Source organism: Podarcis liolepis (assembly GCF_965112155.1).
Source record: "Podarcis liolepis genome assembly, chromosome: 1".
In the NCBI taxonomy this organism is placed as follows: domain Eukaryota; kingdom Metazoa; phylum Chordata; class Lepidosauria; order Squamata; family Lacertidae; genus Podarcis; species Podarcis liolepis.
In genome coordinates this window covers 7327234-7341484 of record NC_139554.1, presented here as the reverse complement: position 1 = coordinate 7341484, position 14251 = coordinate 7327234, and the positions used below count along the sequence as shown (strand labels likewise).

At 42.3% G+C, this 14251-nt stretch overlaps 1 protein-coding gene across 1 annotated transcript in view; it reads left to right on the top strand.

Annotated features, from left to right (window-relative positions):
- PELI2 (pellino E3 ubiquitin protein ligase family member 2) overlaps positions 1-14251 on the top strand; it is an 82093-nt gene that overhangs the window by 27892 nt on the left and 39950 nt on the right. Inside the window, exon 2 of the mRNA XM_083515579.1 lies at positions 3623-3752. Coding sequence (XP_083371705.1) covers positions 3623-3752 — 130 coding nt within the window. The remainder of the gene's footprint in view (positions 1-3622; positions 3753-14251) is intronic.

The following is a 14251-nucleotide window of genomic DNA, read 5'->3' as shown; positions in this document are numbered from 1 at the left end:
AGAATCTCTTGGGAAGGAGCACATCCACATTGTAAAAACAGTCTGGCCTTAAGTCTGAATGTCCCAGTCAGAACCATGGCTATTTAAGAAGGTATTAGCGTCAAATCTGTTTTGCTGCTCTGTGGTATGGGTTATTCTCTGTTCTACTTCATGGTTTTGGTGTGGTCATACATACCGATTCTGTGCCTACGTAGTTCCTTATTTGGGAACATTCTCAGCCTGGGCTATGTGCCCCAATCAGCCCACCATCCAATTTTGTTTTGACTGTCACTGCAGAATCCTTGTAGGAAACTGCTGTCTGATAATTACCCCAGGGGACAACATTTTCATTCTTTCTTTGTATATTTCCACATACATTTCTCTGTACTAGTCCATGTTTTAGTATTAGTCACCCTTTGGTCATCGTCCAGTTGGCTACAGTTACTACGCCTTTGGTGGGGAAAGAGTTCCTCTTTGAAGAACTATTTATTTTACATTCTTCCACTGTGTGTCTCTTGGTCTATCTGATGATTAAAAACAAATGCTTTGTTAGCCACTTAGACTTTTACGATAAAGCAGGATACACACACACACAAAGAAATAGATAAAGTGGAAATTTGCAGCAATGAAATATGGCTGTGAATCAGTTGTTCAAATGTTGGAGGATTCAAGATAGATAAAATGAAGTACCTTATTTTTCTATGTACAGTGGTGCCCCGCAAGACGAATGCCTCGCAAGACGGAAAACTCGCTAGACGAAAGAGTTTTCTGTTTTGGAGGTACTTCGCAAAACGAATCTCCTATAGGCTTGCTTCGCAAGACGAAAATGTCTTGCGAGTTCCTGCGGGTTTTTTCCCCTCCCCCCTTTTAAGCCGCTAAGCCGCTTATCAGCTGATCCGATAAGCCGCTAAAAGCTGCTAATAGCGCCAATCTGCTAATCCGTCAATGGGCTTGCTTCGCAAGACGAAAAAACCGCTAGACAAAGAGAATCACAGAACGGATTCTTTTCGTCTTGCGAGGCACCACTGTATAAGATGCCCCCGTGTATAAGACACCCCCTATTTTGGGGGACTCAGATTTAAGAAAATGGGGGGAGGTGGCCCAGAATATAAGACGCTCCCTAATTTTTGACATTCTTTTTTAGGAAAAAAACCTAGTCTTATACATAGAAAAATATGGTACTTCTTCATTCAGCACATGAACTATGGACTATGGAACTCCCTCCCACAGGAGGCAGTAATGACTACCAACCTGGGTGACTTTAAAAGAGGTTTGGACAAAATCACAGCGCACAAGGCTGTCAGTAACTACTAGCCATTTTAGCAGTGTTGTACCCTCATGGTCAGAGGCATCATGCCTCTTCAGTTTAACTTGCTTCTTTTATGGAAATACTGTGAAGGCCCTTTAAGTGCTAAATGCATCATCTTGTTTCTCTTCATAATTTTTCCGTGGTGCCTGATGCAGTGGAGCTTTTTATCTACACTCCCTGAATAACTGCTGCAGAGTGAAAGACAAAAAGGAGAAGCATTGAACATCTTACTGTGTGTAAACACAGTTTGTTTGTGTGCAAGGCGATGAGTTGAGGATAAATTTGGGGTTACTTTTTATTTTAATATGACACAGCAAGGGCTAATTCATAAATAGTGTTTACATTTAGCATCATTGTGTTTTGACAGGTGTTTTTTTTGTAAGAACTGTGTTGTAGGATGAGTGAAGGGGAGTGAAAGCGACATAATTGTCTACACTCTTCCTATAGTAAAGAGTGACGAAATTGTGCAAATATAATAATAAACAGGGCTAAACTAGCAGACTGTTGATGGGCAGGATGGTTTACATGTGGGTAATATGTGCCAGCTTCAGCAGCCCCATTTATTCCAATGAGTGGCTCAATTTGTGTTTTGTTGCTGGGACATGGTGTGTATAAATATGAATGTAGAATTTCCACTGGTAATTACTCCTTTCGGGACTGAATGCTAGGATTCTATAATTACATAGCTAAGGTTTCACTTTGTTGTTTTAGGGAACTTGAATGCAGCTGCCACTAATGGAAATGATCTTATTGGGGTTATTGGGTTGTTGTCTTTATTTTGATTATATATTTTGTGGTTTTATATTTTGATTTTGTTCTGTGAACTGCCCTGAGACCTCCGGGTGTAGGGCTTTATATAAATTCAAATCATAATAATAAATAGAAGAAGAGGAAGAAGAAGAAGAAAGTTTTGTGCTCATTGAAATAAGCTCCTGTGCTTAAAATCCATAATAAAAACTGAACGTTATTCAAGAACTAAGGGAATGTGTGGTTTTAAAAACTCCACTGCAAAGTGTTGGTTCTAAGTAATTTATAGCGTGGAGTTCTCAGCACAAAGCAGCAAAGTCATATTTCTCTTGAAATTGGGTTATTCTTGGGCTATATCTGAGCCGGTGTCAGACAGATGAGTGCCTGTGGGAGATTTTGGAAACATTATTCAATGATGAGCTTTCGATTAGCTAAACAGGTATGGCTAAATCAGCATGTCATGAGCTTTCATATTGGTATGGCTGGCTGGGCAATTTTGAAGCCTTTTGTTGGCACGCATTAGCTGTCTCCTGCAACTTCTGCTCTGTTTTAACTAGACACAGTACTTGAATTAAGCAAAATCTTGTACTTAGAATAGCAACAAGCTTAGTGAACAGTAGTCTGTACGATCATGAATGCCAGCCAGCTTAACAAATGGCTTGAAAATGGAAGGAGTACTTCCATTTCCATAGAAGCAGACCAGTGGTTCCCAGGCTTGTTCTTCATGGGCCATTGAACATTGCTGAGGCTCTTGGTGGACCACGTAATGATTTTTCTGCCTGCTGTAGCAAATGTAATGCACTTTGCTGGATCCTGTATAGTTTTTAATTGCATTTTTATTACTGGTTTTATTTCTCATGTATTACCATTTCAAATTTATAGAATTCAGATTGTAATACAACAAAAGAAGCAACAAAAATACAATTTAAAATCTATATAAATAGTTAATACAGTGGTGCCCCGCAAGACGAATGCCTCGCAAGACGAAAAACTCGCTAGACGAAAGGGTTTTGCGGTTTTTGAGCTGCTTCGCAAGATGAATTTCCCTATGGGCTTGCTTTGCAAGACGAAAACGTCTTGCGTTTTTTGCAAGTTTGTTTCCTTTTTCTTAACACCGTTAATACAGTTGCGACTTGACTTCGAGGAGCAACTCATAGAACGCGGTGTGGTAGCCTTTTTGAGGTTTTTGGTGATTTTTGAAGCTTTTCCAAAACTTTTCCGACACCGTGCTTCGCAAGACAAAAAATTCGCTAGATGAAAAAACTCGCGGAACGAATTAATTTCGTCTTGCGAGGCACCACTGTACTCTGGACATGCCATCTCCCATACCCTAGCCACAAACCCACAAACATACCACTAGTCATCTGAATGAAGTTTGCATGCATACAACTGGTGGTCCACAGTCCAGCTAACAGGACCAGTAGTGAGGGATGATGGGACTTGTAGTCTCAAAACATCTGGAGGGCCAAGGTTGAGGAAGCCTGACTTAGACCATGCATCTCTCACTGCCGTCTTTATGATTTTCAGCTTCCTTTCCCACTACACGTAAAACAGTCTCTCAAATAACTTTTGCATTTGTCTTCCTAGGTACAATGGCTCCCTCCCTAATGGTGATAGGGGGCGTAGGAAAAGCAGGTTTGCTCTCTATAAGAGACCCAAAGCAAACGGCGTCAAACCCAGCACAGTTCATGTGATTTCAACACCTCAAGCATCTAAGGTAAGCACTTAAGCCTCTGAGATTGCAAAAGGATGCTGATCTTGCAGAGTATTGGTGATTAGGGGTGGAATTCAATCTTGCAGTCTTCCAGTCATTTGAGAGCACTGCCGTTTGCCCAATGGAATGATTCCCTTCTCCTCCCACTACATGCTTTTCTTGGATTTCTCTCTCTCTCTCTCTCTCTTTTATGGAGAAGGGAGCCCTGTTGAATAAGCAGAAGTCCTTGTACAGGGCTTCCACTGATGGGGCTGGTTACGTGAATCCCCCTCTCCTGTGTTTTTCTGCCTTGCCATTTGCTTGCCTTTCTAGATATGTACAGTATCTTCTTTTGCAGTTGGAATACATTTGTTCATTGAGAAGATGTTTTCGGTTCCATCAAGAATAGTGTTCTGCATTCTCTCATAGCAAATCGTTAACCAAAGCCAGACCCCACTCCTCTTACTGAAAACCCAATTCATGGTTAATTTTTTTGTTTGACAAGAATTTACTTAGTTATACAGTTTATATTTCTCTTCCCTGTCATGCTCTACTTAGCTAACATATCACTACTGTAAACTAAGGAATAGCTTTTTTCTTTCTGATATATTTTTCTGCAAGACCAGTTCATCAGTGTAGTTGAGTTTTATGTTTTCTCTTTAAAATCCTTCCCAAGTCTCTGATACCCAAGGCAAAAACCATGTGGACAGGGACTTGGAAAGCTGATTGTGTTTGGTTGTGTCTGAATGACAGTGGATAGTGGACTGGAAAAATCCAACATACCTTGTTGCCCAGACACACAGAATTTGATTATAGTATCCCCAAATCTGAAATACTCTCAATCCATCTGCTAGGCAACTACCGTATTTTTTGCTCTATAAAACTCACTTTTTCCCTCCTAAAAAGTAAGGGGAAATGTGTGTGCGTCTTATGGAGCGAATGCAGGCTGCACAGCTATCCCAGAAGCCAGAAGAGCAAGAGGGATTGCTGATTTCACTGTGCAGCGATCCCTCTTGCTGTTCTGGCTTCTGAGATTCAGAATATTTTTTTTCTTGTTTTCCTCCTCCAAAAACTAGGTGCGTCTTGTGGTCTGGTGCGTCTTGTGGTCTGGTGCGTCTTATAGAGCGAAAAATACGGTATATTGCATTAAGAGAGGATCACCACAGATTTAAGGACACATAAAGATAGTCTAAATGAAGGAACAATGTGGATGTGAAACTGAGTACTCAAATTAAGCTATTCACTCTTATACCGTGATGGCAATTTAATAATAGCTATTGGAATGTTATGAGTCCATGCAACAGCCAGCTGTACTTCATAAATTTCGAATGTTTTTCTCAATAAAATTCAAATGCTGGATCTAAACATGCTTGCAGTTAGTTTTTATTTCTCATCTTACTAAGAGCAGACAGGAAAGGTGGGCTCCTTCTTAGAATCTGCAGAGGAGTTTAGAGGTCTGTCTTGCTGTCTGTCTGTGTAATGCCATTGGGAGGAGTTTAGATTAAAACTGAAAGGCTCAAGAAAAAAAATAGCTGTCTAAACATGATCTGGCATGGTATTCTGAGGTCACTGGAAGACACTGCTCTTCTGTTGAAAGGATGAGCTGAAATAGGGGAATCCTCAGTTCCTCTGCTGTAGGGGTTTAACAGATGACTAACTGTTGTTGGTTTATTCTTGCATTCATATCCTGCTTTTCTTAATACCTACTTGCTTAACAAAAAGGAACTTTGCAGTGTCCGCCTTCATCTTTAGAAACCTTATCTGGTAATTTTGTTAAGACATGGATGATGCCATGAACAGAATTTTACTCCATGGGATGTTGCCTATACTTCCATAATGATGTCACAGTTGAGGAAAGACTGGAGAGTTTCTGGGTTTCCCCTAGTGCAGACTGTATTATAGCTGACTGGTGTGAGGAAATTCACAATATGGCCGAGCAGCTTGAATCTAAAGCATACCTCCTCCCTCCCCATGTGTACTTGCTGAACTTGGCCATTCCTACTGTAAGATGTTATTTTAGTTTGCTTTTCAATAAAACAAGACCTCCAAAGAGCCAAATAATAGCAAACTATTTAAATAATAATAATAATAATAATTTTTATTTATATCCCGCCCTCCCCAGCCAAAGCCGGGCTCAGGGCGGCTAACAACAATCAAATAAACAATCAAATAATAACACATTCTAAAAATATTTCATTATAAAAATTAGTTAAAATCAAATTGATGGCAACCGATTAAACAAAATTCTGTGCAGGTTGCCAGAGGAGGGAGTCAGGCTGCGCCCTGACCAAAAGCCTGGCGGAACAACTCTGTCTTGCAGGCCCTGCGGAAAGATGTCAGGTCCCGCAGGGCCCTAGTCTCTTGTGACAGAGCATTCCACCAGTTTGGAGCCGCAGCCGAGAAGGCCCTGGCTCTAGTTGAGGCCAGCCTAACCTCTCTGAGGCCTGGGACCTTGAGGATGTTATTATTTGCAGACCGTAGGTTTCTCTGTGGGGCATACCAGGAGAGGCGGTCCCGTAGATACGAGGGTCCTAGGCCGTATAGGGCTTTAAAGGTTAAAACCAGCACCTTAAACCTGATCCTGTACTCCACCGGGAGCCAGTGCAGCTGGTATAATACCGGATGAATGTGCTCTCGCAGCGAAGACCCCATAAGGAGTCTCGCCGCGGCATTCTGCACCCGCTGGAGTTTCTGGGTCAGTCTCAAGGGCAGCCCCACGTAGAGCGAGTTACAATAATCCAGTCTGGAGGTGACCGTCGCATGGATCACAGTGGCTAGGTCAGGACGAGAGAGATAAGGGGCCAACTGCTTAGCTTGGCGGAGATGAAAAAATGCCGCCTTTGTTATAGCTGTAATCTGCGACTCCATAGAGAGGGAGGTATCGAAGATTACACCCAAACTCTTAACGGACGGTGCTGGCACTAATTGCACCCCCGCAAGAGATGGGAGTTGCCCCCTCGATCCCATATCGTCCCGCCCCAGCCAGAGGACCTCTGTCTTCGAAGGATTTAACTTCAACCGGCTCCCACGTAACCATCCAGCCACCGCTTCCAGACATCTGGTCAGCGTGTCTGGGGCCGAGTCAGGATGGCCATCCATCAACAGATAGAGTTGGGTGTCATCAGCATACTGATGGCAACCCAGCCCAAAACTCCGGACAAGCTGGGCGAGGGGGCGCATAAAGATGTTAAAAAGCATCGGGGAGAGAATTGCACCCTGAGGCACTCCACACACCAAGGAGTGGCGTGATGACAATTCCCCCCCAAGCGCCACCCTCTGTCCCCGACCAGAGAGAAACGAGCGCAGCCATTGAAGGACTGTGCCCTGGATCCCCACGTCGGCAAGGCGGTGGTCCAGGAGTTCGTGATCGACCATGTCAAAGGCTGCTGACAGATCTAGAAGAATCAGCAGCCCTGACCCGCCTCGATCCAGCTGCCTGCGGAGATCATCTGTTAGGGCGACCAGAGCCGTCTCGGTCCCATGACCAGCGCGGAAGCCGGACTGGAATGGGTCTAGAGCAGATGTTTCATCCAGAAACCTACCAAGCTGTTCAGCAACTGCTCTATGGAACACAGACAGTGGTTCTGTATGATATTCACTCTATAGAGGAACCTTGTTTGCGATGGAAATGCCAATATCTGCATCCTGGAAAGAAAGAGAATACTGATGATCTGAAATCTGTGATATGTAAACTGTATTTACATTTGTGAATTCAGATAGAAGAATATATAGATTTCCAGAATTGATGGAATGTTCTTTATAAAGAATAAAGCTTTGTGATGTTATGGAAAATGATATATTTTTTAGCAGTTCTGATATAAGGCGATTGCACCAGAAAACCTACTCTCACAGATAAAAGGATATTATTATTATTATTAATATTATTATTATTATTGTTATTGTTATTATTATTATTAATATTATTATTATTGCTCTGCTGTTTTCCCTGACTCAGAGAAACTTACAGCTAAAAACATGCAGGAAGAGAATAATTAAAAAACAATTGAACATTAATAGAATTATGTATCTATCTATATCTATCTATTTATATCTCATACAAATAATTACAATAAAAACAGCATGGAACCAGCCCTTTCATGAAAAGCAGTCTCTTCCCCAAACCCTGTTGGAACAAGAAAGTCTTCTCCTGTTGGCAAGGAAGGAGAAAATCCATTGCGCATGAATGAAAGCGCAAAATGTAGTGCCTGTTTGAAATCCAGTTGGTTCTCTTCTCCCCACACCCCTGGATGACTCTACACCTTTCACTTCCTAGCTTCCCCATGCTTATATAGGGACAATTACACCAGGAAATCTCATCAGTATTGGACTCTGGGTTCTCCCTGACATTCTGTTAACAGAATTTGCTAGATTGATGCATAATAATAAATAATAATTATTATGTCAAAGAGAAAAATAACTATCAAACTTTTAGAAGACATCTGAAGGCAGCCCTGTTTAGGGAAGCTTTTAATATTTAAGAGGTTATTGTATTTTAGTGTTTTGTTGGAAGCTGCCCAGAGTGGCTGGGGAAACCCAGCCAGATGGGCGGGGTATAAATAATAAATAATAGATTATTATTATTATTATGTAAGTCCAAGACCATCTTGCAGTCTGCTTAGGAGTTCAAGTGATGGAATATTGTCTGAAAGAGAGTGGAGGAAGCAAGAAGAAAGAATGAAAAGTACCACAAATACCACAAAAAAATTAAAGAACTGGTTAAGAGAACTAGATATCCTTTGGGATGTGTACATATGAAGCAAATGGCAATAAGCTTATTGTGGATTTCCAGTTTCAAATGTGAGTACTGTTCAGAGTGAGTGGGTGTGTTTTTTTTGGGGGGGTAGAGGGGGTAGAGTCTTAATAGTGAACAGGCACTGATTACAACTTCACCCCTGAAGAGCACATTTGAGGATCCAGTAATTTCTGAGGAAATGGGAGTTGTATATAAAGAAGTTCTGTGCCTGATATACTGTATTCCCCCCCCCCCCAATTCCTACCGTGAAAAGCTAAAGTGCGGCTTAAATTCGTGACCTTACAAAAATTGGCTTTTACGATATCGCTGCTGAAATAGTCATACGGTAAAACGGAACGGGTGTGAGTGCCTGCACTAGTTTAAGGGAGTGGCTTATATTTGGGTATTGTCTTCCCCCCCCCCTCTTGAATTTTAAAGGTGTGGCTTATACAGTGGTGCCTCGCAAGACGAAAAGAATCCGTTCTGTGATTCTCTTCGTCTAGCGGTTTTTTCGTCTTGTGAAGCAAGCCCATTGAAGGATTAGAGGATTAGCGCTATTAGCGGCTTATCTGCTGATCAGATCAGCTGATAAGCGGCTTAACGGCTTAGAAAGGGGGGGGGGAACCAGCAGGAACTCGCAAGACATTGTCGTCTTGCGAAGCAAGTCCATAGGAAATTTGTTTTGCGAAGCACCTCCAAAACGGAAAACTCTTTCGTCTAGCGAGTTTTCCGTCTTGCAAGGCATTCGTCTTGCGGGGCACCACTGTATTCAGACCAATATGGTAAATGTTTCTGATGTTATCAGGTGATTTGGATAGATGCTGCTGCTGCATTACTATTTCTTACTTGAGTTCTTTGCTGCACGCTTTTAGGTGGAGTGCACAGCTCTCTGAGAACACAGCATTCTTCATGTATAACTACTTGGGGTGATTTTTTTTCATATCCACAGTTCCATGTTGTAGGGTTATTCTCTTGGGAATCAGATACAACAAATTCTACTCTTTTGTACATGTGTATTGTCAAAATGAGGAATTAAGACCAGAGGAAAATTAACATTTCTGTGCACAAGCCTTGCTTGTTTGCACTCTCAGTTTTCATGAGGGTAACAGAAAGGGGAAATTGCTTCCAATACCATATTTTCTAACATCTGGATTTCACAATAGCTAATCACTTTGCCAAAAGCCTGTTGAGAGTGCCAGAGGCACCTTGTTACCTAAAAACAGCTTCAACCTGATTACATATCATGCACCTTGAATTTAATATGCAGAATACTGGCTTTTGTGAGTACAAAGACAATAAAAGTTAAGTGAGATATGGTAATTAAAATCCTTTATTATTTTGCATTTCAGTGGAAATTGATGCCAGGTTCAACATAATTCTCTTGCACTTTCTTTGAACCCTTATGAAAGAGCTTTTGTGCTTTTTAAATCGCTGTGTAAGGTATGGTTTCTGGATGTCTGCCCAGAGAACAGTGATGAAATGGGTTACAGCTATTGCTGTTTCCAAAGTGCAAAAGCAGATTTGAACTTAAAAAAAAAATAATAAAATAAATTGAAAGCCTTTTTTTAGATAGCTTTTCTTGGAGCTTATGGAGCCTGAAACTAAATCAAGAGGGCCAGGAATTATTTTTGCATGTTCTATAGTCGTATGATTTCCAAACTCAAATACAAAAGAACAAGAAACTTGCTTTGTTCTTAGAAATAACTTCTAAAATTTTTGGTTCTGCTCTAGCTCTTTCAGTATTGACCTTTAGCATCCGCAAGATACTAAATGCAATTCTCACTTTACGGAATATTAATGCATTCTGGCCTCTGTGCAATGTTTCTTTCTTAATGTCCGGCATGTATTTCTGAGTTGTTTGCCAAAACAAAAATTGCATTTTTCTGTTTATTCTGTCCTTAATCACCCGAAACCTCAAGACCTGCTTATTGCAATGTGCTCTGTGTGGCGCTACCTTGGGCCTGACCCAGAGGCTCCAGCTGGTGCAAATTGCTGCAGCTGAACTGTTGATGAAGACAGACTATTATCACCAGCACATAACCCAGGCACTCAAAATCTTGCTCCAGCTGCTCATATGCAACTGGTCAAGATGGTTCTTGTATTCATTTACAAGGCCCTAGCAACTTGGGTCCAGGATATCTCAGGGACCACCTGATAACTTATATCTCTGCTCCACTATAGAAGTCTCTGGGAGAGTCACTGTTAGTGCTCCCCCATGACTCAGATGCGCAGCTTGTAACTACAAGTAGCCTTGCATTCAGTATTGTGTACGCTGTTTTGTGGAACTCTCTTCCAGTTGAACTTCAGAAAGCAGAACCTACATACACAGTGCTCTGTATAAATTAATTATCAAATTTCTATCCTTTTTGTCAATGTGTTCAATGCACAGACATTAGGGCCTGTTGGGAGTGGTGCTGGCTGGTGCAAGTTCCAGTGGCGTAGCGTGGGTTGTCAGCACCCGGGGCAAGGCAAGTAATTTGCGCCTCCTAACCCGTGGATTTGCGCCCCCTAACACGTGGATTTGCGCCCCCTAACCCGTGGATTTGCGCCCCCTAACCCTAACCCCCAGATGTTGTGCCCGGTGCGGCCGGGCCCCCCTGCACCCCCCACGCTACGCCACTGGCAAGTTCTCCTCCATGCATGTGGTAGATGCACAGAAGCAAATAAGTCTGCACTTTTCTTTGTAGGTTCTCAAATGTGTGTGTGTGCATATGCACGCAAAAACACATGCCTGGATTTGGAGTAAACATATATTGTTACCTGGTGTTGGTAGTTGCTTGTCAGAAGTCAGTGTAGTGTAACCCAGTGCTTAGGTTAGTGCACAGCGGTGAGTGAAAGATAAAGGCTCATGTGGACTCCTGTATTATCTTTTCGATAATGTCAGCCCATCAACTGTGGTGAATGTTTAAGAATGTAAACAAGGGCTGTTTTGATAATGTGGATAGTTGAACTTCCAAAGCATGAAATGTGATGTGTTGGCTCAGATATTGAAATTGACCTAACTGAAAATGGGGTCTTCCTTCCAGATGGGTAGGACTCATTCTAAAAGCACGTAATGCGGCTGCCTTGATATGAAGCTAAACAGGTCTGAGTCTAGTCAAAGTCTGGATGGGAGACCGCCTCAGAACACTGTATGTGCTACGTTTTTAAGTTTTGAGGAAGCATGGAATATAAACAAAATCTAGATAGAATGAACCTGTAGGATTTATATTTTGAATTATTACATTTGTTCTGCTTTCCGTACTCATGAGAGGCATCTGGAGAGCAATGTCTTGGAAATGTACCCTCTTAGGAACATTGTGATCAGAGGGAATATCTCTGGTGTGCAGAATCATGATGCTGAGCACCATCTTATGATTACCGTATTTTTCGCCCCATAGGACGCACCTAGTTTTTTGGGGGGGAAATAAAAAAAAATATTTCCCCCCCAGGTGCAGGGCGGGGGAAGCCCGAGCTCCCCCCCCCACCCCAGCCCCCAGAACAGGCTGCTATCCGCTAGCCGTGGGAGAGCTGCGTCTCCCACAGCTAGCGGATAGCTTCCTGAGGCCTGCATTCACCCCATAGGACGCACCCAGATTTCTCCTTCATTTTTTGGGGGAAAGTGCGTCCTATAGGGCGAAAAATACGGTATATATAAGTGTAGGTATGGTGGGGCTATATGCTTCCATTCTGCACCAGCTGGAGCTTCAGAACCAGACACAAGGGCAGCCCAATATGGAGAACATTGCAGTGATCCAGCCTAAAGGTTACCAAGGCATAGGCTACAGTGCTCAAGCTATCCCTGTCCAGGAACGGCCATAGCTGGTGAACCAGACAAAGGTGGTGCTTGTTCCTTCAGAGGAAGTGCAACCCCATTCAGAACAGGCAACTTGCCTGTCTTCTAAACATGGGAGCTAGCCACTCAAAGAGGCTCCATCTACCCAGGATTTAAGCACAGTTTATTGGCCCTCATCTGGTCCATTACTGTATTCATACACTGATCCAGAGCTTTCACAGCTTCTCCTGATTCAGTTGTTATGGAGAAGTGGAGATGCGTGTCATCAGTGTACTGGTGATATCTTGCTCCAAAACTCCTAATGACTTCTCCCAGTGTCTTCATATAGATGTTAAATAGCACTGAGAGGAGGATAGTTCTTTGCGGAACACCAGAGGGGGCGAGGAGCACTCACCCAGTCCTACTATCTGGATACAGCCCTGAAGATATGAACAGAACCACCATAATACTGTGCCTCTGATACCCATCTTATTGAGTCAATCCAGGAGGAGAGAGACCATGGTCCATGGTATCAAAAGCCACTGAGAGACTGAGTGGAAGTAACAGGGTTGCACTCCCTTTGCCCCTCTCACGATAAAGGTAATCTATCAGGGCGACCAAGGCTGATTAAGTTCCGAAGCTGGGTCTGAACCCAGATTGTAGTGGATTTAGATCATCAGTGTCATCCAGGAATACCTGCAGTTATTGAAATACGTGTAAATGGGTGTGTGTGTGTGTCTGTGGTGTCAAACCATGAAATCAGAAGAAAATAGGCTTTACTTAATAGCAGCTAGACCAGCAGGAGGCCTTGAACTTTTAAAAAGGAGAAACAAGCCCTAGCCATTAGAAATGAACTCACAATTTTGTGTTGAATATACATTTCAGAAAACAGATGTGGCTGAGGCAAAGAGAGACACCAAGGCAGTAAGGTGCAAGATAGATCTCTCTGACTTTTCACTCTTCTATCATGTCATCAATCACTGTCAGCAGTGTTTTTCTTGGGTTAAGATGACAAGCTGCCGTCGGTTTCTTACTTATGTGAGCCGCTTGGGGCATCACAATAGTTTCCTTTGATCTGTATTTAGAGGGCAAAGTAAGTTATTTCTGCTGGTCTCCAATATCTTATTGTACTCTAGCATGACCAAGAACCTGAAGGCAACATGGGGCGGACTAAATCTGATTGACTGGGTTGATAGGGGCAGGAAGTTGTTTAGTCCCCATCCCAACAGGTTTTCATAGTTGCCCACTTCTCTTTTCTTCCACGAACATGAATCACAATAGTTGTGATTCACTTGTGTTTCATTTAGTGATGTCCCTGTGGTGAAAACAAAATCTGCTTCCCACCCAGGTAACTGGACATTCCATGATTCTATGGAGTGTGGTATGTCTGCTGCATGTATCTTCGTGCACAGGTAAATTGTATGTGGCCCATCTATCAAAATGATGAATGTTTACAAGTATAAAAGCGAACATCAAGAACTCTCATAGGAAATTGCTTTATAGCAGATAGGGGTGCTTGAACAGTTAAGTTTTGTGAATTCTGAGACAAATCGACCTGATCTGTTCCTGGACTAAAGTACACATTGGAACTTAGTTATTTACCGGCTTTTTCACTTCCTGAATGTTTCAAAGGAATTCTTGGCTTTAAAAAAAGTATCAAATACACTTAAAATGAATAAATGGAGAGAGAATATATTTAGACATGTATGTTTTGAGAAAAATGCGTTTTGAGATAAGTATTCAAATACAATGCAAATGTTCATGTGGATTTAAAAAACCCACACAGTTAGTATGAAAATGGGAATATTGAGGAACACATGCAAAAGTAACATGGACTGAAACTAGATTTGCATTCCTAATACCAGGTCAGGCTGTTTGTCCTTCTAGCCTTTTCTTGCATTGCCTACTCTGACTGGCAGCACCTTTCCATATTCTTAGGCAGAGGTGGGACTTCACCCAGAGCAGGTGCTCTACTACTGGCCCATGGCCCCTTCCAGAAGCTGTTATCACTCAAGTCATTATGAGGAACTTATGAGG